A 24,275-nucleotide genomic window follows, 5' to 3' on the forward strand; every position below is an offset into this window, starting at 1 on the left:
TTTAATTTGAAAACCAACAATATTTTTCTGTGATATCAATTATTTTATAGAGCACAGGGGATCTTTGGAGAGTGAGGAAATTACACGAACGCCCATGAAATAAAGATGTATTGTTTTGGATTATATTTGTAGATTTTTTGTTATATCGTCTTTTGAAAAAGAAAATGTACTTCCGGGTTGAGTGAAGCTGGCGCGTCTGTGCGTTCACCACGCCTCTTTGTGCGGGCGGACGCCCCCTGGTGGACAACACGGGCGGTGCTTGACGATTTTCGGGAGCCACCACATTCTCCCTCCCACATTCATCAAGCTGTTGAAAACAAAACACGGAATCATGTAGACATCATCGTGGGTTTGATTATCTCCCCCCCAACCTGCCGCTGATGCCACGTTCAAGGGATCAACTGTTGTAGAAGGTAATGCCGATTCGATGTCCATTCGGTTCTTCTGCTTCAGCGGGAGATGGCAGTCGCCGTATCCGCCAGAGAGTGACATAACAGCGGTTAGCGAGTTCAAGAAGAGCCGGGGGGATTCTTCACCCCTTTTTTATGCGTATTCTTGTACATTGTCGGAATTTTAGACCGTTTCCTACTCCATTTGCTCGGGCGTGTCGTGATTACTGAATACTGACTTTGTGGTGAAACGTCCTGCAGTCCAGGATTCCTGGATCGTTTCTCCTAACGGCCCACATGCCCGTGCATGCTAGGAAGAAAAGCACAACGTTTATGCTCACTAGCTTGAAAATGGGCATTTTGCAATTGTTGAAATATTTTTTTTTGTACCAGTCTAATGTTAAACTTGCTAATGGTGGGCCAGAATCAACTTGTGTTCAAAATAAATGAAGGAATTTAGAGGGTAGTTTGTGTCTCAATAGGCGGAACTAAACTATGGCTTGTGTCCATTTTTTCATGGAATTCTGCTCAGGAAGACAAACTTAGATTCTATTGAGATGTTTCAATATCATGACATCCTTACAAAATGGTGTCATTCATAGTTTTCAACTCTCGGTTCAACAGGTTATGGATTCCTGCCTTCTATGTTTGATCTTCTCCCTTGTCACCGGTGTGACTAAATGCATCAAAGACGTTAACGGCACTCGCCATCATGACTATTGCATCCTGGGAGCTGGTCCCGCCGGACTCCAGATGGGCTACTTCCTCTCCAAAGCCAAAAGAGACCACATCATCCTGGAGAGAAACTCTGGACCTGGCAGTTTTTTTCACAAGTAGGTGGAGAAATCTTTGTCTCCCGTTGCGTGTCGGGATGCATTTTATATTTACCCTTTGTCGTTTTGTCAGAGATATTCGCTCGGACACTCTGGACAAAGGCTCAAACACAGAAAGATTGTCTTTTACTGCCGGCAGGAGATGCAGCCATTCATGACAGACGCCTGATTTGTGCAGCCCTCTGCCAAGCTATTTATTGAGAGTCTATGCACATTTAAGTGATACATTAGTAAAACAGAGTTTCCTTGATAAGAATACCACGCCGCTTGAGTTCTAAGCACGAACAGCTGTAAGCAATAAAACATTGTTTTTTCCCATGAACTGATAAATTTGTAACCTGGCTAATGAGCTCTTCCTGTGAAGGAGTTTCAAGTCGTAAATAGCTTCGGTGATAAAGGAGTTTCCCAAGTCCTAAATTCTGTCCAAGGCCAGATCTCCTAGATGAAGATGACGGTTTAACAGGCTGTCTGTTGACCTCAGATTGACCTCAGGTTTCTCTGTGCTTCAATTGCATATTTGAGTAACACATGTTGACTAAGCATATAACAGTATGAAACTTTGAAAGATGATAACTTCTTATTCTGACTAATCTCTGTGACGTTTTCATGTCAAGATATCCCCGGCACAGAAAACTCATCAGCATCAATAAGATCCACACCGGACGGCAGAACCGAGAATTTAATCTCCGCCATGATTGGAACTCGTTGTTGAGCGATAAACCGGACCTCCTGTTCCGGCAAGTCAGCGGGGATTTTTACCCGCCGGCCGATGCTTTTCCACGCTACCTGTCCATGTATGAGACGGAGCTCGGGCTGAAGGTCCAGTATGGTGTGGATATTCGAAGAATCAGGGCAAAGGTGGCCTCCAGCGGAAGATGTTACGTTCTCACCGATCAACATGCAAAGGAATACACATGCAGGTGATTTTGTTTGTCACTTTTCACTGCTCTTTAAAGGACAACCGACACGTTTTTTTTTTGTTTCCCCACTGACATCAGAAAAACGCATCTAAAATACCCAAAACACGCTGGCTGATATTTTTAGTCAAATGCAAAACACCAATAAAAATGACTTCAAGTGTCACGATTGGTCACACACTGCCTTGCTCCAGAATCAAAACAATGGCTTCCAAAAGTTCAGATTGGGAGAAGATGCTTTCTTGTTACTCATCCAGTTATGAATATGATTCAAATAGTTCTGAAGAGGAAAGCATAAATGTTTGCAATCGATGAAAGAAGTCCTTCCGTATCAATTTGAGTCGTCTGCGTTATTTATGTAGTTTTCCTTTTAATTTCGCGATCCACACATTGTTTTCAGATGAAAAAAGTACCCAAAATGCATTGCGTGTCGCTTTCTCGGTCAGGGGCGTTCCCTCCCTCTTTGGGACTTAGGGTCATCAACTGGAAAACAAGACTTCCTGAATATTCAGTGCGAGTCTTAAAAGGTAAAATGTAGCTATATGCGGTGGAATCTTTGTCAAATACGCTCAGTAGAAGTCATTTGACAAATTATGGACGCAACTTGTCCGGAGGTGTCGTTTGTCCTTTAAGTTGAAACTTTGCCAACAAAATAAACATAAGCTGACGTTGCCTTCTTTTGCGTCTCAGCGTCCTTCTGGTCGCCACCGGTTTGTGGGTTCCACAGGAGGTGGACTTTGTGGGTTCCGACCTGGTCGAAGGCTACGAATCCATCTCCACAAACGCGGAGGACTACAAGAACCAAGCTGTGCTGATTCTGGGGAAAGGGAACGCGGCTTTTGAAACAGCTCAGAGCATTTTAGGCCATGCGAGTCGGGTTCACATGGTCAGTCGCAGTCCCGTTCGATTGGCCTGGCAAACACATTACGTTGGAGATCTCAGGTACAGATCTCGGTTAAACCCGCACGTTATTGGTCAAGAATGCAGCAGTGAGGGGGGAGGGGTTACAGAAACACAGAGCTGCAAATAATAATGGATTAAAGCGCACGTGATTGGTCAAGAATGCAGCAGTGAGGGGGCGGGGTTACAGAAACGCAGAGCTGCAAATAATAATAGATAGGCAGATGACAGAGAGTGAGAAAATGGATAGAAAACAGTGGATTTTGGACTCGTTTCAAATTTATTTTAAAGACAGAGTGTAGACTGCAAGGTTAAAATATCCCATCATTAAGGCTCCGCAAATAACCCGCTCAAGACATTTGTACACTTGATGCAAAAAGCTATCAACCCAGCTAAACAGAGGACAATTGATGAGGAACTAGGTAAAATTAGCGCAGAGAAAGCACGGCAACTTCACTCGGATATCGTCAAGAGGCAACCTGGAAGTTCACCATGCATTGATGATTTCAAGGCGAGCCAGGGATGGTTCTAGAACTTTAAGTGTCGTACAGGGATTCATAGTGTCATTCGTCATGGTGAGGCAACCACGTCTGACGATAAAGCTGCCAAAGCTTACAAGGAATTATTCCTCAAGATGGCCACTCCATTCCATCAAGCCATCAACGACCATCACAAATGTAAATAAAACGACTTTATTAAACAGTACAGTTTATTTCTTTAATTACAATACCATAGCACATTTATTATCCACAAAATAAGGTATGTTTTATGTAGTTTTAAGGCTTAGAAAATTTAAAAGTAGAAAATTATGTTTTATGGGGACCCGGGAACGGATTATTCTCATTTTAATGGTTTCCTATGGGAAATTAATGTTTGGGATACACACTTTTCGCCTTACACTCTCTCTCTGGGAACCAATTAAGTTGGTAAGCCAAGGTATCACTGTATTTGAAAACGCTCTTACTTGAGTGCATGCTTTGGCCACGCTAGCCGCCTCTGAAAATGTATCTCTTCACATACGTCTACCGTAAGTAACATGACCTGATGTTTTGTTTGTGTTTTTCAGAGCTGTGAATAATGAACTCATCGACACATATCAGCTCAAGTCTCTCGATGGCTTGGTGGAAGCCAGCCTGGAGCGTATCGTGATTGTTCAACGAAAGGAAGATGGCAGGAGGAAATCAAGCAAAGTCAAGGAGAAGAAAGGACAATTGTTTGTGACCATAAATAAGGACGTACAAAAGCAGTCGGAGAAGAACGACAGCCACGTGACAGCGGAAGATCTGCTCGGGTATCATATTGACAATTTCTCCATGAGGAAACCCTACCATCGCGTGATCCGATGTCTTGGCTTCCGATTCGACTTCAGCATATTTGACAGGTACATGTAATATATAATTATGATTATTTTTAATCATCGAACGATCGAGCGAGCTTGATAGCTAGATAGCGAGCGAGCTAGATAGCTATCTCACTCGCTAGCTCGCAATGTTGTGACTGTCAAGTGACCTTGAGAGTTTTGAAAGGCGCTTAGAAATGAAATTATGATTATTATTAGGATTTGGATTTGCCTTTATTAGTCTCGCAATAGAAAATTCACATTACACAGCAGCAAAGTGATAAAAGAAATGAAAGGATTATTATTATTATTATTATTGGTAGTATTATTATTAATATTATTATTATTATTATTATTATTATTATTGTTAGTATTATTATTATTATGTACATATCTATCTAGCTGGCTAGCTAGCTATCTCCATCTAGCTATCTATCTAGCTCGCTAACTAACTATCAAGCTAGCTGTCTCACTGTGTTTTTATATCTCGCTAGCTAGATAGCTATCTCCATTTATCTAGCTAGCTATCCTTATTTATTTATTATAATAACAATAATAATAATAATAATAATAGATTTCAATTTTAATGGCCTTTCAAAACTCTCAAGGTCACTTTACAGACACAGGATACGTTTTTCTGTGGGTGAGCAGCGGCAGCCACACGCGCCAGCGTTCACTCAACCCGGAATAACTCAAATAGATAGAAAGCTAGCTAGCTAGCCATCTATTGGCTACCTGGCCAGAAAATTCATCCCCTCAATCAAATATTAGCAACAAAAAAAAAAAACAGTTTCTATTGAGTTACGGACGTGCTAAATGATGTTGATGAGAAGTAGTTGATTGTTTTCTGCGACTTGACTGTGTCTGAAAATACAAAACATCTCCACAGCTCTGCCCGTCCATCCAAGAGTAAAAATGCAAAAGGGAGGTTGCCACGGGTAACAGCCTGGTATGAAGGTCACGACACTCCTGGTTTGTTTGTCTTGGGAGCAGCTGCTCACTCCAGAGACTATCGCAAATCAGCCGGCGGGTTCGTTCATGGATTTCGCTACACAGGTTGGCATCATCATCATCATCATAATAATAATCATAATAATTATAATGTCATACACTGAGCGACATGCGTTTTGAATACGTGTTGACATCATTCTGGTTGTTTTCCAGTGCGAGCGCTGCATCATTTGCTTGAGCAACGTTACCACGGAACACAGTGGCCATCGACACGATTGTCGACAACGCAGCTGCTCTCGGCCATTTTGAAGCGGGTGGGCGAGGCATCCGGGCCCTACCAGATGTTTGAGATATTAGGGGATGTGATATTGCTGAGGGGGTGAGTTGGATTTGATGGCACCTAAAAGCTAGCAACCACTCATTTGACGACAATGGGGTTAAAATGTTAGCGAAAGAAAATAGATGCTTTGAAAGGGGAGTAAAAAAAGTGATTTTCATAAAACAGCAAAGCCCTTCACTAAACCGCCATGATGGGGTGAGGTTCAATTTGGATCGTTCGTACAACAGACTTCTTAGGCAACATAGGCTTAGTTATGCTGATGAGGTGATACCACAGCAAATGGGGCAATCAGGCCAGTCGTAGACCTCATACTCGGGCAGGACAAGAGAAGTAATCAGTGTAACCGCACGGAGTAGTCCTCTGCTCTCCCCAACCTGAGAGCAGGGACCAATCATAGCAGAGTCCGGCACCGCCAAGTCTGGACAGTAGGGATATATATATAGGGCCGAAACTACCAGCAAAAGACTTTAGTTCGCTGACGAAGCATCTTGGATAAGAAGCGAAACGTCCGACACCTTCAAAGAAGTACAGATGGCGGCTCGAGAAACCTTTTCATCGATTTCCTGCATTCGTTAATGGCACCTTTTGTTTTTTTTTCTCACCTCTCTCTCTTTAATCCAACCGAAAGATCTTATTGCCAGTATCTGGAGGAATTCCCACTACAGGCCTTGCCTCAGTTCTCGTCTCTCTCGGGTCACGAGGTGTCCGAGCATGGATTGCTGATTCTCGTGATGCAATATGGGAAAAAGAAGATTGACTACCTGGGAGCAGGCAGGGCAGTCACGGACTGGAGCAAAGCTTGGAAATCCAACTTTCTACACCCGGTTTTATACTACTATGACGCACTTCCCACTGGTGAGTAAGACCAAGATGGTGGTCGTTTTTCCTTACCATCATTTAAAGGACAACCTACATCAATTTTTTTGTTTCCTAACTGACATCAGAAAAACGTTTTACGCATCTAAAATACCCATAACACACAGGCTGGTATTCTTATTCAAATGCAAAACACCAATAAAAATGACTTAAAGTGTCCAAAATCTGCAAAAAATTGAGCTGCGAATTGGGCATTTTCAGAAAGTCCCGCCCCCAGTTCGTGACATCACGCCAACACGTCTTGCATTGCTGGAGAATCAAAACAATGGCTTGAGATTCGGAGAATATGCTTTCTTGTTACACATCCAGTTATGAATATGATTCAAATAGTTCTGAAGAGGAAAGCATACATGTTTGCAATCGATTGAAGAATTTATTTGTGCCATTTTGAGGCAACATTGGGGGGAAATATATCACCAAAAAAGAGGCAGAGAATGGCGACCAACCTCCTGTGAGGAATTAATCAACCCGTTTCTACAGGCTGATAAATTCCTTATATGAAGCTTGGTCGCCCTCTTCTGGCTGTTTTTGGTGCAACACAACGTTTTCAGACCAAACAAGCACGGCAAAATACATTGACGTGATGGAAGGACTGCTACAATGTGTCCTTTTTTTCCGTCAGGAGCGTTCCTTCAGTGACGTCACGTACGGACTCGTCACCAACTCAGAAACAAGACTTCCGGAATATTCAGTGCGAAGTCTTAAAACGTAAAATATGGCTATATGCGCTCAGTGGAATCTTTGTCAAATACGCTCAGTAGAAGTCATTTGAAGCCATTTTACAAATTATGGACACAAGTTGTCCAGAGACGTCGGTTGTCCTTTAACATGTTGACTGAAATCCCCTTTGTTATCCTCAAGACGAAGAGATGAAACGTCGTCCCCACGGGTGGCCTTTACCGAGGCCTAAGGCTATTCATCACATGGTTGAAGACTTCCTAACTGAGTGGGATGGCCCCATTTCTCACATCCAGCCTTTGCGACGCTTCCTGGAACACTGCGTCAACGCCGACCTGAGAGCATTCTATGCAGGTAACTTGAAACTTAGCCATAATCACTGTCTGAAACTCATGACAAAAAGTTAACGGACACCAGGGCAGACAACATAAAGTGGCCTGCCCCATTTTTCACAACTTGAAACACAATAAGACAACTAATTGCAAAAAAACGAACCGAAATTCCGAAATTTCCAAACGGAACGAAGATTTAGAAATCGGAATAAATTATTCCGATTTCAAAATCTTCGTTCAAACGTTTGATTTATTGAAGAAAGGAAACGTTTGATTTGAAAAAAAAAAATCTGTTATTATTTTTATTATTTTTTTCTTCTTGAAGTTGTCGGCCACCCGGGCGGAGACATTTTGTAAGTTGTACGCCCGACGTAAAACTTGCACGTCCCGGGCGTCCGGGCAGACGTTATTTCAGACACTGCGATAATCTTTAATTTTACCCCAATATGCCGACATCTGGTCGATATTTACGATCTCGTGGTCAAATTTGGCAGTCCAGATTGCGTGGCTCACTGCTGTGTTTTCTTCACATCTTTCAGAATCGTGTTTCCGCTTATCGCTCACCCACCGCACGCCGCCGCTGTTCTGTCGGCAAGGATACTTAAAGCAGCAAGGAGGCGTTGCCCTGAAAAATCAAGGGATGCATTTTCATGTCACTCCGCCTGCGTCTGGTGAGCAGCAGGAAGACGAATCCGCCGGCGCTAGTGCTGAATTTCCGAACTACCTCTCGCGGGCTGGAGCCTCCATGTCTTCAGGCCTAAAACTTGACTTATGACTGTTTTACTACCTCCACCTCACATCAATCCAGATAACTTGGATCAGTTTTATCCCATGCAGTTCGTGGCCTTCATAAAGGAGGACTAACACCACGATTATGGAAATGCAAATTGCAAATGGCTCACCAAACTTCCACTTATTTTATTGTTGTCAGTGATTGTCGGTTACGACACCGTATTTTTGGTTTTGAGACTCTTCATTGTGAGAATTCTCACTTCATCATTTCCAAATTGTTGACACAGGCACTCTAAAACGTAAAAATATGGTAAATCAAATTTGCATGGGTTGTGTCTATCAAATAACACATTTCGGTTTCAAGTGAGCAAATGTGTTTACCAGCCTGAAAATATTTGCCTTCTTTTTTATTGTCTTGCCAAAGAATTATTGTCATTTCACATCGAAATGTAAATAAAACACTCGTAAAATCGTTCGCAATATTGACAGGACCCAGAACCAGCAAGGCGCATGCGCAGATTCGCTCTCAGTACAGGACTATCGCTGTCTGGTTGTTTATCTGCACTTCCTCATTGGACGTGAACAAATGAACAACCAGGAACGTGATTGGTTAGATTTTGTCTCGTGGAGTTGCGCATGTCCAAAGGCCTTGCTTTATACTACTTCAGTGTGAAACGGAAAACGCGAAACAGGAGACATTTTGGTGTTGTGACGGGAATGCTTTTGTATTTGAAACACTTTTCCCGTGAAGGGAACATATTGATTAGGCGTTAATCAAACGTGTTTAACGGCCGTAATGTGATACTTGTCCCAGGAGTAGATGAGACATCCACAATTATGGCGACATTATTTTTACTCCCTCAGCGATGTGCTAACAAGTGTCAACACGGCTCCCACATGTCATGAAAATAAGTAAGTATGGACGGGTGGGGCTCAGTCGTTGCACCAGAGAACGAGCCTTCGAGCTCTGAGGGGGAATACGTCGTCGAACCAGCTCCCGAACCTCAGACGACGCAAGGAACACATCGGGGCGTTGAGGAGAGAATGGACGACGGGGCCACCGATGTCGGATTCGGATTAAGTGGGATGACAGAAGGCAAAGTGTTGTTGGGACGAGGCGGACATAGAGACGACAAAGAACTACGGTGCTTGCACTTATTGTGGGAACCGGGACGAACGGAGACCGGACCTGATGGCGGAACCAACAAGCTGGGGAAGATGACCGGAAGCAGAACCAGGCGCTTTCAACGAGCCACAAGGAACCCGATTGGTAAAGATGTGTATGGTAAGACACTCTTTATATAAACAATGAGATGTCTCGATAATCACAGCCAACACTGGAACAAAAAAAAAATGAATACCATAATTGGGGATGATTCTAAATCAAATCAGTCAACAGTTATGCAAATCTAATCTCAGATAACTGCTTTATGAAATGGCAACTGCTCGACAATAATCACAGACGTGTTCCTGAAAATATAAATTATTGCTGATCAATGCACAATGGATGTTCAATGAGGGACCCCGTAATTGCACCACAATAATAATAATACATTTAATTTCTAGGGCCTTTAAAAACACCCAAGGACACTTTACAATAAAAACAAAGCACACACCAATAAAACCATAAGTAAAATGATAAATAATAAAAAGGCAGATTGAACTAGACATTGAAAGTAATTTTAAACAGATGGGTTTTGAGGTGGGACTTGAAAGTAGGGAGGGAGTCAATATTACGGATGTTAGGTGGAAGTGAATTCCAGAGTTTGGGAGCAAAGCGGCTGAAAGCTCTGCATCCCTTCGTGGTGAGACGGGCAGAGGGCACATAGAGATTATCTATGTGAAAGGATTGGATTTGCCTTTATCTCTCGCAGTGGAGAAATTTACATTTCACAGTAGCAAAGTTATGAAAGGTTTCCTCCACATTTCTCAAATTTGCGTTGAATGTGGTTGGATTCTTGGTGCAATGTTAGGCCATGCCACCTGTCAAAACATCTGAGCATTGAAATCCATTGTTGTCTAAATATCTTTTCTTCACAGCCGTGAAGAGACTGAGGGATGCAGCAAACAGCAATGACATCGATACAGGTAGAAAAAAAAAAACGGGATGAAAAAAAAAAGATACAGAGGAAGCTAGTTTGATCAACAACGTTACGTTATTGCAGTTCGGAAGCTCTTGCAGGATGACATCGACCCATGTGCAGCAGATGACAAGGGAAGAACAGCTTTACATTTTTCTTCCTGCAATGGCAATGAAAGTATCGGTAAGTCAAAGAACAACATTGCAAATCGTGCTGTGTGTAGATCAGGGGTGTCAGTCATTTTTTGCCGCGGGCCACATTGTAGTTCTGGTTTCCTCTCGAGGGCCGTAATGAATTTGGGGAACCCATTAGAATGTTTAAATCCCTTCAAATATTACATATAGAGCACACAGCAAATTAATGAATAACTCGTTTTCAAATCTGAAGTCAAGAATAATTACTTTTATTGTGGTTGACATCCAAAAATATGAAATTTTGGCTCAGATTTTAGCAATCATCATGGAATTTCACAAGTTTGATTTGCTTTCGCGGGCCGGATTTGGCCCGCGGGCCTTGACTTTGACACCTGTGGTGTAGATTGACACCGGCAGAGGTGGATGGTGAAAATGCGGTGGGTTCTTCTTGACCTTATTCATTCATTCATTCATTCATTCATTCATTCATTCATTCATTCATTCATTCATTTATTCTTTCGTTTATTTATTCTTTTATTTATTTATACTTTTATTTATTTACTTATTTATTTATTTGTTTGTTTCTTTGTGTCTTTGTTTCTTTGTTTATTTATTTATGTATGTATGTAGGTGTGTTTGTTTGTTTATTTATTTATTTTTGCAATCAGTATTGAAAAGAATGATGAGTGGGAATGTTTTATTTACTCCCTTTTTTCTAACTCGTTCTCTGCAAAAGTAACACTAAAATCTCGTTAGCGATGATGCTATCCTCTGCCGTTTAAAATTGATGTTGTTAAATGAATGGCACAAGGGAAAAAAAAAAATCAGAATTTAGTGTGAATATTTCTTGATTTATGTATCTAGCTATCCCGCTAGCGATCTATTTGCTATCTAGCTGGCTGGCTATCTAGCTAGCTATCTATTAGCTATATTGCTATCCAGCTAGCTAACTATGAGCTATCTATTGGATAGCTAGCTAGCTTTCTATCGATTTGAGTTACTTCCTTCCGGGTTAAGTGAACGCTGGTGCGTGTGGCTGCCGCTGCTGACCCACAAAAAAAAAAAATATATCCTGTGACTGTAAAGTGACCTTGAAAGTTTTGAAAGGTGCTTAGAAATGAAATGAATTATTATTATTATTACTTTTTGCAATGACCAGGCATGTATTGGCTTAAAAATACATTTCAGAAAGAGTGATATACTGTCATCTGGCTATTACATGAGTGACATTTCAATAACTTTTTTTCCTATTTATTATTTCATTGAAAAGGACATCAAATAATCAAAAAAATGCTCCTGTTTTTTTACTGTAGTGCAATTACTGCTGAGCTACGGTGCTGACCCCAACCAACGTGACAGTCTGGGGAACACCCCTCTCCATCTGGGTAAGAGAGAATAGGGACCTTTTTATTTAGCTTTGTTGCCTTTTAAGCATTCAATTTTCTTTTGTTTCATAATCATTTGAACCTTTTTTTCTCTGCAGCGGCTTGTACGAACCATGTGCCTGTCATCACCACGTTGCTAAGAGGAGGTGAGACAGTAGCACTCAATGTTATTAATGCTGATCACATTTTTTTTAAATCAATGAGATCATGATGTCATTCATATCTCCAGATGGTTAAATTCACCAAGTAGCTTTTGAGGTGCAGCTTTGTTATGACATAAACTTAAAGGACAACGGACGCCTGCGCACAAGTTGTGTCCGTAATTTGTAAAATCACTTCAAATGACTTATACTGAGCGTATTTTACAAAGACTCCACCGCATATAGCAAAGATTTTACGTTTTAAGACGCGCGCTGAATATTCAGCAAGTCTTGTTTTTGAGTTGGTGATGATTTCTGACGTGACGTCACGACAGGAACGCCCCTGACCGAGAAAGCGACACACAATGCATTGTGGGTACTTTGTTTGGTCTGAAAACTTTGTGTTGATGGCGAAATTAGAAGGAAAACACATAAATAACGCGATGGTGAATAGTTGTGTGTTGCACCAAGACTACTATTTGATACTAGTTGACACAAATTCCCAGCAGACAAATCAGCTCATTTCCAACGGAGCTTGGGCGCCATCTTGTGCATTTTCGGGACGCTACATTGGAGTCCAGACGCCTCAAAATTGATACGGAAGGACTTCTTTAATCGATTGCAAACATTTATGCTTTCCTCTTCAGAACTATTTGAAATATATTCATAAACTGGATGAGTCACAAGAAAGCATCTTCTCCGAATCTGAAGCCATTGTTTTGATTCTCGAGCAAGGCAAGACGTCCTTGCGTGACGTCACGAACAAGGGGGCGGGACCTTCTGAAACTTGGCATTTCCGGGGTTATTTTGAAATAGTTTTGGGACACTGACTCATTTTTATCGGTGTTTTGCATTTGACTAAAAATATCAGCCTGTTTGTTTTGGGTATTTTAGATGCTATCAAACGTTTTTCTGATGTCAGTTAGGAAACAAAAAAATGGTGTCGTTATCCTTTAAATTTGGTGGTTTTGATTCTGGTGTGACACTCGCTGTTTTTTTTTTTTTTTTTTTGTGCAAAGGATCCCGTGTGGATGCACTCGACCGAGCAGGCCGGACTCCCCTACATCTGGCACGCTCCAAACTTAACATTCTGCAGGATGGCGATTCTCGCAGTTTAGAAACCTTGAGAGGAGAAGTCACTCAGGTAGAGAGCTATTAGATAGATAGCTAGCTTTCTATCTATTTGAGTTACTTTCAGGTTGAGTGAACGCTGGCGCGTGTGGCTGTCGCTGCTCACCCACAGAAAAAAACGTATCCTCTGACTATTATAAAGTGACCTTGAGAGTTTCGAAAGGCGCTTATAAATGAAGTGTATTATTATTAGTAATATTAACACATATTCTTGGTTCTTGTGTTGTCTTATTATTATTGTTATTATTTATTATTTTTATTATTATTATTATTATTATTATTATTATTATTATTATTATTATTATTATTATTATTATTATTATTGTTGTTGTTGTTATTATGATATATTTTTTTACTTTGTTACTTCCGGGTTGAATGAACGCTGGCGCGTGTGGCTGCCGCTGCTCACCCGCAGAAAAAATAGCCTGTGACTGTAAAGTGTTCTTGAGAGTTTTGAAAGGTGCTTAGAAATGAAATGTATTATTATTATTATTATTATTATTATTATTATTATTATGACGATGCCAATTGATGCATGTGTTATTTTCCTCACTTAGATTATTCAAATGCTAAGGGAATATCTAAACCTGATGGGCCAAAGTGAAGCGAAAGAAAGACTGGAGCACATTTCCTCCCAGCTGCAACACACGAGAACCAAAGAGCAAGTAAGATGCGCATCCCGATCACATTACATCATCGTTTCTTTTATGATATATGCTCCATCAATTAAATGGCATACAATTAAAAAAAAAAGATTACATTGTATTTTTTAGGTGGATGAGGTGACTGATTTACTCGCCAGCTTTACTTCACTCAGCCTTCAGAAACAGAATTTGGGAGGCAGGTAGGGGATCAAGAAACTGGATTTTAAGTTTCAGCTCCTCCATCTAGAACACTGATTCATGGCGCTGGTCAGTTATTTTATCCAGAAAGGGTTTTTTTTGGGAGGCTACACTTAGAATTATTTTATCATTTTTTTAATGACCAAAGTCTGTGAAAATCTGGGAGAAAGTAGTTGATTCAAAAATCTGGACTCTTTTGTAAATTATGAATCAAATAAACTTCAGAAAAGAATAAGTACCGCCAACTGAAACAAAGTATATAATGATAAATATCCTTGTATGTTTGAACAGTTTCAAAGCAGTCTAAGTAGTAAATAAATGTATTGGTCTTTGTGAAACAGTCTAAATTTCTTTGCCATCTGTCTGAGTGGATCAAAATATTCCTCCCGTTTTATTGTTCTTATGCATCTTCACCATGTTCCTCCAATTGTGTCTTATGATGGGGAGAACAAGAAACATGCATTTAAAGGACAACCGACACCATTTTTTTGTTTCCTAACTGACATCAGAAAAACGTTTTATAGCATCTAAAATACCCAAAACACGCATGCTGATATTTTTAGTCAAATGCAAAACACCAATAAAAATGACTTAGTGTGATAAAACTGCAACAAATTGAGCTGCGAATTGGGGATTTTTGTAAAGTCCCGCCCCCAGTTCATGACGTCACACCAAGACGTCTTGCCTTGCTCGAGAATCAAATCAACACGAGGTTTTCAGACCAAACAAGTACAGCAAAATACATTGACGTGATGGAAGGACTGCTACAATGTGTCTTTTTTTTCGGTCAGGGGCGTTCCTTCAGTGACGTCACGTACGGACTCGTCACCAACTCGAAAACAAGACTTCCTGAATAGTCAGCGCGAGTCTTAAAATGTAAAATATAGCTATATGCGGTGGAATCTTTGTCAAATACGTTCAGTAGAAGTCATTTGAAGTGATTTTTACAAATTATGGACACAACCTGTCCGGAGACGTTGGTTGTCCTTTGAGGATGATGTTGATCCAAGCGACCTCTATTGTGCCAAAAAGTGACAATTATTCATTTGCGGTTGCTGACAGATAGTTGCAGAAATGTGTTGTTGAGATAGGATTTTCTGCGTTAAATCCTTGATGATTGGATCCACGTAACTCCAAGTGCATTTCATTTTTTTGCCTTCAGCCAAACTGGATTTAAATTGAATACACACATCCGGTGGGGTATGGTAACCATTCTTACTCTTGTTCTCTTGGTTTCATCATCAGCCGGGTATTTTTCATTTGTATTGCATGTTAACGTTTCACTTGTGTAAAAATACTGTCAAATTGTATTCGTTTGATCAAATAAATGGACTCCCCTATGTGATAACTGACTTTTGTATTTTGATTTGATCAATTTAAAATGTAAAATTTGTTATTATTATTATTATTATTATTATTATTATTATTATTATTATTATTATTATTATTATCTCTGCACATGCCCGTGTGTTTATTTATTTTTAAAAACAAGTACTGTATATTCGACACATTCAGATGACGTCATACAGTCCTACCAGCGGCGATTGGCTATTGAACACAAGGCCCGCCCCGGCACACAGACGTATTGTTGTTCGCCGGAATAAAGATGGCGACCTGGCCCGCGTAATTTGGAGATTCATTTCAGGTAATTCATTTAAAAAAAGACAATTTATCAGACTTTTTGCTCGTTTCGCAACCGGACACGAAGCCAATGTTGAAGACAAAGCAATGCGAACGGATGATTTCACATGTGCATGTCGGTAATCGTCGTTAAATGGACAGCGGCCTGGCCGTGTTGAAAGCACCGGGCTGTCGTGAAACGATCATCCAGGGAAAGGCGAGCTAACGCGCGGCATGGAGCGTTTCGTGGCCGGAAAGGCCGACGATGCCGGGTGGTCAAGTTGATGGGAGAGGGGGTGTGTTTGTAGATCATTACGAAACGTAGGCGGGAAATTGTCAACTTCTCACTGTTTGTACTCTTATATTGGTGAGCGGCGAGAAAACGGTATCCTCCAAAACAAGCCAACTCGTCTCTTTTACGGCATGATGCAAGCCCCTGTTGGGTGGACTGCAGAATTTAATGTCTATTTATGCAATTCGTGATATCTGCAACATTGTGGGCTATGCCACGAAGTAGACAAGAGAAAATATCTTCCACTTTGCATTGTTGCGACTGGGCTATATTTATTGAAACGTGATCCTGTGACTTACTTTTCGAAATCAATTTAGGCTGGTTCCCATCCTGCCTTCCTTCATGCTGCGTGGAACATCTTGGATGAGAACATATACTGAGTGACTATGGCTTTTGAAGAGATCAGGAACAAAGGAGAAATGGGTAATGACATTTTTTTACACATGCAGAAAAAAATCTGTGAAAATAGTGTAGTGACTGAAATAATCCCAATCATCATAATCTCATCTCAAAGTGCCGTGACTGGAAATCACTTTATACCTTGATTAATTACTTGAAAGTAGATGTCAGAAGATGGATTTATGTCAATATGTTTTGGGAATCCCAGTTTCCGATTTAGACATTGGGATGGAGGGAGAGAGGGGTCTTGTCGCCGGTCGTAGCCAAAGGGAGAAGAGAAGATCGTACAAAGATCTTCTAAGAGAGGAGGAGGAGATTGCAGCTCAGGTTCGCAAGTCTTCCAAAAAACGCCCAAAGGTGATTTTTTTTTCTTCTGACAGATTATGACTGATTTGATGATTGGCCTAGTACACTTTTGAACCTTTCTGTTTTGTGTCTTTTCCCATTAGGATTCTGAGCTCTTCATGCTGGGAGGAGACCCGCACAAAAAGAAGAAGAAATATAGTGACGATTACTATTATAGAGGTCAGTTCCAGTTGATGAAGCAAAGACCAATTGATACATGTTACCTGTCATGAGTAGGGGCTAGAGTTGAGGGAGGGGTTATTTTAATCGCATTTTTTTAAAGAAGCTTCCTCAAATTGATCCAACCTATTTTTAGTCGTTATGATGCAATATACACCCAGATTTTCGATCATAAGGCAACATAACGCAGTACTATTCTCTCGCTTTATTTGGGTAATAATGTCAAAAACAACCGTCTTTGTCATGAAACACAGGGCTGCAAACGTTAAATAGATAGACAGAGAGAGAGGCCGTTCTCCCAAAAAGAAAATGGCAGCCGATTTGTTTTTGTCCTCTTTTCCCCACCCCCAGTCTTCAATACAATACAATAAGCACATTTATTATACATAAAATAAGGTATATTTTGTGTAGTTTCATGGCTTATTTAGGAGAAAATCAGGTTTTATGGGGAACTGGGAACGGACTATTCTCATTTTAATGGTTTCCTATTGGAAATTAATTTTTGGGATACACACTTTTCGCCTTACACTGTCTGGGAACCAGTTAAGTTCGTAAGCCAAGGTATCACTGTATATATACATGTATGTATTATCACATGCCATTGAATCGGTCACGTCCACTCAAAGCATGCCGCTCCCCTCAAAATAGCCCACTGTGAAGTCCTGGCGTGGAAGTGGGAAAGTTATTGTTATGATGATGATGATGATGACTATTTCTCTTTTGTGACTTTCTTCTCAGAGCACGAAGGCCACACCATCCACAAAAAGAAGCACAAATCAGCGGAGCGCTCTCCGTCGCTCCCTTCCCCTTCATCGTCCCACCCAGCAGATACAGCCATGGGCCTTCTGCAAGCCATCACCTCCCCCCTGGCCACGGGATCCGATCCCACTTCCAATGTACACAAAAAACCCTCCTATCCCAACTTGTCGTCTCATTCCTCAAAAGACCGTAAACGCGAGGGCGGCGGAAGCAAAGGGAGCCATTCGTTTTCTCATTCCCGTCCCATGTCGTCGTCCTCGTCGTCTTCGTCGTCTTCCACCAAGAAACATTCGTCCTCCAAGTCATCGCTGTTCCACGGCGGCTCCATCAAAGAGGAGCCTTTAACGTTACGGGAGGCCGACGGGCTGAAAATGAAAGTGATTATGTCACCGGAGAAAGAGGAAAATCTGGGCAAGACCATCACTCACCACTCATCCAAAGTCAGCGGGAAGAAAGAGAAAGATCGAGAGCGAACGCAGGTGTCCAAATCACCCAAGAAGAAGCTGCAGCATCATCGAGATCCTCTTCCGGTCGTCGGGAAAGAGGTGGAAGTGGAAGGTAATCACGTCGTCATTACGTCTGTGGAAGCTTTTCAAACAGATTTCTGGAACGGATTATGGTAAAAAAAAAAACAGTATTTTTAACTCATTCACTGCCAGACGATGTGCAAAAATGTGTCCACTCCAGTGCCAGGGTTTTTGTCATTGTCACTTGAATTCCAGGGCCTACAGGAATATTGAGTTTTGGGACTACATAAACATTCAGTACAGTGTTATAAACCTTAGACTCTTCTTTTATCAGAAAAAAAAGAGTTAATTCCTAAATTATATAGATCTGGAGTTATCTGAGCTTGAAATGGGGGCACATGTACAAAATGCAATACATGCAAGCTGAAGCTGAAACAAAGTGCTAACATGGAAAAAAGGGAAATGCTTCCCCCTTGTTGAAAAGAAAAAAACATTGCCAGAGACCATGGCCAGCACTATATCAGCACCCAAGCATGAATAAACAAAACGCGAACAAATTTGAGAATGGCGCTCTACTTCATATTTTCAATTGCCGAATTAATTCGTGAGTGGCAGTGAATGAGTTAAAGTCACTTCCGCTATGGTCTTTTTTTTAAATTTTTTTTTTTTTAGATTACATTTTATGCACGTGTGCAAATGGCTCCCGTCATTCGTAACTCGCCGTTGATTGCCCTTTGCGCTTTCCGCCCAGGTCATTACGGAGGCGGCGTGGGAGATGACAGCTCGTCATCGGGAGCGGAGCTGGAGGCAGGCGAGCTCGTTATCGATGATTCTTACACGCACCAATCTAAAAAGAAGAAGAAGAGCAAGAAAAGCAAGAAGAAAAAAGACAAAGAGAAAGACAGGGCCAAGGAGAAAAGTGGCAAGGACAAAAAGCACGCCAAAGGCTTTGGAGGTGTTGTCAAATTTTAATTTTCCCCCCCTATCCGCTTGCCGATGTTTACCCCGCGTGCCCTTATAGGAGAACCGACACCTTTTTTTTTTTTGTTTCTGAACTGACATCAGCAAAACGTTTTATCGCATCTAAAATAGCCAAACACACGCAGGCTGATATTTTTAGTCAAACGCAAAACAGCAATAAAAATGACTTCAAGTGTCCCAAAACTGCCACAAAATGAGCTCCGAACTGGGGAGATTCAGAAAGTCCCGCCCCCTTGTTCGTGACGTCACGCAAGGATACTCCTTCACAAACTGCCTTGCTCCAGAATCAAAACAATGGATCCAGAGAGTTCAGATCTGGAAAAAAAATGCTTTCTTGTTACTCATTCAGTTATGAATATGATTCAAATAGTTCTGAAGAGGAAAGCATAAATTTCTCGGTCAGGGACATTCCCTCCGTGACGTCACTTAGGGCATCGTCATCTAAGACTATTCAACGCGAGTCTTAAAAGGTAAATTATAGCTCTATGCGGTGGAATCTTTGTCAAATGCGCTCAGTAGAAGTCGTTTGAAGTGATTTTACAAAATATGGACGCAACTTGTCTGGAGGTGTCGCTTGTCCTTTAACCCTCGTTTGTCGCTCTTTCAGATTCCTCGAGGAGCTACGGCACTTCCCAGGGCGCCGTCACTCACAGCGCCGTCGGTCCCATGTATGCCATGGGCACGCCGGTCCACCAACAAGGCAGCGACGGCGCCGCGGAGAAAAAAAAGAAGAAAGAAGAGAAAGATCGGGAGAAGCACGACAAAGAGAAAGAGAAGGTCAGCCTCGCGTTTCCATTCCAACACAGCGCGTCACACTTTGTGGTCGTTGGCTATCGCTGTGTATATTTTCAGAAAAAAATGAAAAGAAGAATGCCTGGCTGAAATGTATTTCAATTAATTGCTGTTATATGTAAAGGTTGTCCCCCCCAACATTTTGAAACACACCAAATCTGCCCCTTTTTTGCAAAAATTTTGGACCGCCCTGCACTGGACTAATTTCTAAAGCGAAGGATTAAAAATGGATGAACTGTGCAACTGCCTTCTTTGTCTTCATTCAGCCCAAGAAGAAGAGCGCATCGGCGTATCAAGTCTTCTGCAAGGAGTACAGAGTCAACATCACCGCCGAGCAACCGGGACTCGGTATGTCGTTTACAGTGATACCTTGGCTTACGAACTTAATTGGTGCACAGGCAGAGTGTGTAAGGAAAAAAAGTGTATATCCCAAAAAATAATTTTCCATAAGAAACCATTAAAATGAGAATAATCCGTTCCCTGGACCTCATAAAACATAATTCTCTAATTTTCTAAGCCTTAAAACTACACAAAATATACCTTATTTTATGTATAAAAATGTGTTATGGTATTATAATTAAAGAAATAAACTGCACTATACAATAAAGTGGTTGTATTGACCTTTGTGATGGTCGTTGATGGCTTGATGGAATGGAGTGGCCGCTTTCATCAGCATTAAAGACTTGATGAGGAACGTCACCTTCTTCTTTCACCATCTTGAGGAATGATCCCTTGTAGGTGCGATAATTTTACCTTGTTCCTCATCAATTGTGTTCTGTTTAGTCCAAATTCCACTGTTTTCTATCCATTTTCTCACTCTCTCTCTGTCGTCTGCCTGTCTCTTTAATGTGTAAACTACCTCCCTCACTGCTGCGTTCTTGACCAATCACGTGGCTTTAACCGAAGACTAGGGGGGGGGATAAAGGACAAAAACAGTCGGCTGCCATTTTTCTTGTTAGAACGGGCTCGTTTGCGAAGACACATCACTCATTGTGGCGCTCCGTGTGTATCCCGAAAAATAGTTCGTATGCCAAGGTAAAATGTTCATAAATTTAATGTTTGTAAACCAAATTGTTCGTAATCAAAGCGGTTCGTAAACCGAGGTATCGCTGTATTTGGAAACCCTCCGCTGACGCGTCAAATTCACGTGTGTTGTGTGTGTGTTTTTCCCTCCGACAGTTTTCGGTGAACTCAGTAAAAAGTTGGGAGAAGTCTGGAAGAGGATGCCGGAAAAAGACAAAATGGTGAGTACCGGTAGTTCATTTTTCTTGGTTTAATGTTCCAGATGCATTCCTGCAACTGACAAACGAGAATAAAAAAAATCAACCCAGAAACAAATCATGATTGCGCAACACTTACAAACCAATATTTCCTCTGTTTTTTTTTTTTTTTTTTTTTCAAAAAAAATAATTTGTATGCCAGTAACATTTCCCACAAGCGTCACGCAAATGTTTTCTTTTGCAGTTTTGGAGACAGAAAGCTCAATATCTGCAACACAAACAGAACAAGGCCGAAGCGACCACCGTCGTCAAACACAAAAGCTCCACCGAAAGCAAAAGCAAAGGTGCGTGTGCACAAACAATGTTTTTTCATCATAATAATCATCATAATAATACATTTTAATAATAAATTTCATTTAAGAGCGCCTGTCAAAACGCTCAAGATGAGCAGAGGCAGTAAATCAAATAGATAGAAAGCTAGCTAATAATAATAATAATAATACAATTATAAATAGAAACAAGATAATAAATAGCTAATAGCGAGCTACTATTCTCTTTGAGTTACTTCCAGGTTGAGCGAACGCTGGCGCGTGTGGCTGCCACTGCTCCCCCACAGAAAAAATTATCCTGTGACTGTAAAGTGACCTTGAGAGCTTTGAAAGGCGCTTAGAAATGAAATGTATTATTAATATTAATATAGCTATATAACTAATAAATAGTTAGCAATATAGCTAATAGATGGCTGTATAGCTAATAGATAGCTAGTTAGGTATATAGCTAATAGATAATAATAGATAGCTAGCTAGCTATATAGCTAATGCTAGCTAGATAGCTAATAGATCGTAAATAAGAACCGCTGGATGTCAAAATAAGAAAGATGGCCTCCATTGTCGTCTTTTTCCTTGTTGCGGCGTCCTAGTTGAAATAGACCAAAAGGAAATTGGGGATTTGTTTTTCGACCCAAAACCGAGACTTAACTCACTGTTTCCTTAGCCAAAACCGGCGTGGCATCACCCAACCGGGCGGCGGCCACCGTGTCCCTCTCGCCCGCACGGGTGCCCGACGTCGATCCCATCGATGCAGCTGCTCACCTGCAACTGCTCGGGGAGTCCTTATCCCTGATTGGCCACCGGCTCCAGGAAACGGAGGTTGGTTTCCTGCCCCAGGTGGCACCGTTAGCGTTAGCATAAGAGATAAGGTCCTAATATCATTTTTATTTTTAGGGCATGGTGGCAGTATCTGGGAGCCTGTCTGTGCTTCTTGATTCCATCTTGTGCGCTTTGGGGCCCCTGACGTGTCTCACTGCTCAAATCCCGCAGTTAAACGGATGTCCCCGAAATGTCCTGGTATAACATTACAATAATAATCTTTTTTTTTGATATTTTGGGTATTAAATACAGTGATACCTTGTCTTACGAACGCTTTCGCTAACGAACCTTTCGCCTTACCAACGTTAAATTCGCGAGAATATAATCTTGGCATACAAACTATTTTTCGGGAAACACACGGAGCGCCACAGTGAGTGATGTGTCGTTCGCGAATGAGCTGGTTCTTGGAGCTCCTGAAATGGCAGCCGGCAGAGTGTAGACTGCAAGGTTAAAATGTCCCATCAATCACGCTCCACAAATAACCCGCACAAGCCATCTGTATAATTTGAAGAGAACACACAAGCAAGGGACCCGGCTATTAACACACTTTATGCAAAAAGCTATCCATTCCATCAAGCCATCAACGACCATCACAAAGGTAAATAAAATGACCTTATTATACAGTACAGTTTATTTCTATAATTACAATACCATAGCACATTTATTATACATAAAATAAGGTATATTTTGTGTAGTTTTAAGGCTTATTTAGTTTAGAAAATTATGTTTCATGGGGACCTGGGAACGGATTATTCTCATTTGAATGGTTTCCTATGGGAAATGAATGTTTAGAATACACACACACACACAAATTAGCCAAGGTATCAATGTAGTTGCATTTTCTAACCAAGCTGTCTTTTTTTGGTCGTCAGTCAAACACGTTGGACAACATTGCCTACATCATGCCTGGTCTGTGAGTGAAGGACGTCAAACATGGGCAAAAAAACTTTGCTGGGACAAGTCAAGGCGCACCCCCAACTGGGACCTCTTGGGACTTCCTGGCTTGCCCTTATCATGTGGAAAGTGACTTTTCTCGTCCCAATGCCTTTTAAAATGGTGTGTTTTTAGCATTGATTCATGATAGGAATGTGTCCATTATGAGACTTTTTAAAAAACAAACTTTTATTGTGAATAGTCTTGTGTGATTTCATTGTTATTGTACAGTTTGGCTTTGTAAGAAACGTTCTTCATGCTGAGTGCTTGTTTGTGTACAGTAAGTCATGTTTTAGTACATCTCTGTATTTTTATTTTATATAATAATAATACATTTCATTTATAAGCGCCTTTCAAAACTCTCAAGGTCACTTTACAGTCAGCGTATATGTTTTTCTGTGAGCAGCCACACGCGCTAGCATTCACTCAACCTGGAAGTAACTCAAATAGATAGAAAGTTAGCTAGCTAGCTAATAGATAACTCATAGATAGTTAGCTAGATAGTTGAATAACTCAAATAGGTAGAAAGTTAGCTAGCTAATAAATAACTAAATAGATAACTCATAGATGGTTAGCTAGATAGTTGAATAACTCAAATAGGTAGAAAGTTAGCTAGTGAGCTAGCTAATAGATAACTCATAGCGAGTTAGCTAGATGGTTGAAAAACTCAAATCGGTAGAAAGTCAGCTAACTAATAGATAGCTAGATATATAGCTAATAAATAACTCAGATAGTTAGCTAGATAGTTGAATAACCCGAATAGGTAGAAAATTAGCTAGCTAATAGATAACTCAGTTTGCTAAATAGTTGAATAACTCATATAGGTAGAAAGTTAGCTAGCTAATCGATAACTCATAGATAGTTAGATAGTTGAATAATTCAAAGATGTCGAAAGTTGGTTAGCTAACGAATAGCTAGATAGCTAATATATAACTCATGGATAGTTGTTGATAACCCATTGTTTACAGCTATGTGGATTAGCTGTGCATCTTCTCAGCCCCACCCAGCATCCCCACTCTGTTGTTATTATTATATTATACTTTATATATTTTTGTCTATCGCGGGTGTTCCCGGTCCCCATTCACTGCGAAAAACGAGGGGTTACTGTATATTCATTTTTCAAGTCATAGGGTAAAAAT

At 40.9% G+C, this 24,275-nt stretch overlaps 3 protein-coding genes across 4 annotated transcripts; all 3 read left to right on the forward strand.

Annotated features, from left to right (window-relative positions):
- The first annotated feature begins 247 nt into the window (after nt 1-247).
- On the forward strand, nt 248-8,762 carry foxred2 (FAD dependent oxidoreductase domain containing 2). 2 transcript variants are annotated; one of them, XM_089018994.1, is made up of 10 exons: nt 248-413; nt 1,014-1,222; nt 1,837-2,142; nt 2,830-3,081; nt 4,106-4,420; nt 5,268-5,434; nt 5,543-5,708; nt 6,298-6,524; nt 7,407-7,577; nt 8,095-8,762. In XM_089018994.1, exons 2-10 carry the CDS (start codon nt 1,017-1,019, stop codon nt 8,328-8,330), a joined length of 2,046 nt encoding a protein of 681 aa, XP_088875120.1. In that variant the 5' UTR covers nt 248-413; nt 1,014-1,016; the 3' UTR covers nt 8,331-8,762. The 2 variants fall into 2 exon arrangements, with proteins under 2 accessions (XP_088875120.1, XP_088875121.1); XM_089018995.1 differs by having other exon boundaries at nt 248-408; nt 1,012-1,222.
- A 178-nt stretch (nt 8,763-8,940) lies between these two features.
- On the forward strand, nt 8,941-15,345 carry ankrd54 (ankyrin repeat domain 54). The gene is made up of 8 exons (XM_089018997.1): nt 8,941-9,572; nt 10,328-10,375; nt 10,453-10,551; nt 11,816-11,887; nt 11,986-12,033; nt 13,047-13,171; nt 13,716-13,823; nt 13,932-15,345. The coding sequence occupies exons 1-8, from the start codon at nt 9,206-9,208 to the stop codon at nt 14,004-14,006; spliced, it is 942 nt and encodes a 313-aa protein (XP_088875123.1). The 5' UTR covers nt 8,941-9,205; the 3' UTR covers nt 14,007-15,345.
- Nucleotides 15,346-15,570: 225 nt separating this feature from the next.
- On the forward strand, nt 15,571-23,481 carry hmgxb4a (HMG box domain containing 4a). Its single transcript, XM_089019233.1, has 13 exons — nt 15,571-15,645; nt 16,230-16,335; nt 16,520-16,668; nt 16,761-16,836; nt 17,575-18,153; nt 18,814-19,017; nt 19,651-19,820; nt 20,102-20,183; nt 21,015-21,079; nt 21,300-21,399; nt 22,049-22,203; nt 22,279-22,401; nt 23,076-23,481. The coding sequence occupies exons 2-13, from the start codon at nt 16,299-16,301 to the stop codon at nt 23,118-23,120; spliced, it is 1,785 nt and encodes a 594-aa protein (XP_088875359.1). The 5' UTR covers nt 15,571-15,645; nt 16,230-16,298; the 3' UTR covers nt 23,121-23,481.
- The last annotated feature ends 794 nt before the right edge of the window (nt 23,482-24,275 follow it).

This window comes from Hippocampus bargibanti, linkage group LG17, assembly GCF_051943395.1.
Source record: "Hippocampus bargibanti isolate YZ-2025 linkage group LG17, ASM5194339v1, whole genome shotgun sequence".
NCBI lineage: Eukaryota > Metazoa > Chordata > Actinopteri > Syngnathiformes > Syngnathidae > Hippocampus > Hippocampus bargibanti.

Excerpts from the sequence above, each read along its gene's own strand:
- foxred2 (XM_089018994.1), top strand. The coding sequence starts at position 1,017 with ATGGATTCCTGCCTTCTATGTTTGATCTTCTCCCTTGTCACCGGTGTG. Across the intron at positions 1,223-1,836 it reads CCTGGCAGTTTTTTTCACAA|ATATCCCCGGCACAGAAAAC; the intron begins GTAGGTGGAGAA and ends TTTCATGTCAAG. Across the intron at positions 7,578-8,094 it reads CCTGAGAGCATTCTATGCAG|AATCGTGTTTCCGCTTATCG; the intron begins GTAACTTGAAAC and ends CACATCTTTCAG.
- ankrd54 (XM_089018997.1), top strand. The coding sequence starts at position 9,206 with ATGGACGGGTGGGGCTCAGTCGTTGCACCAGAGAACGAGCCTTCGAGC. Across the intron at positions 10,376-10,452 it reads CAGCAATGACATCGATACAG|TTCGGAAGCTCTTGCAGGAT; the intron begins GTAGAAAAAAAA and ends ACGTTATTGCAG. Across the intron at positions 12,034-13,046 it reads CACCACGTTGCTAAGAGGAG|GATCCCGTGTGGATGCACTC; the intron begins GTGAGACAGTAG and ends TTTTGTGCAAAG.
- hmgxb4a (XM_089019233.1), top strand. The coding sequence starts at position 16,299 with ATGGCTTTTGAAGAGATCAGGAACAAAGGAGAAATGG. Across the intron at positions 21,080-21,299 it reads TGCCGGAAAAAGACAAAATG|TTTTGGAGACAGAAAGCTCA; the intron begins GTGAGTACCGGT and ends TTTCTTTTGCAG. Across the intron at positions 22,402-23,075 it reads GATGTCCCCGAAATGTCCTG|TCAAACACGTTGGACAACAT; the intron begins GTATAACATTAC and ends TTTGGTCGTCAG.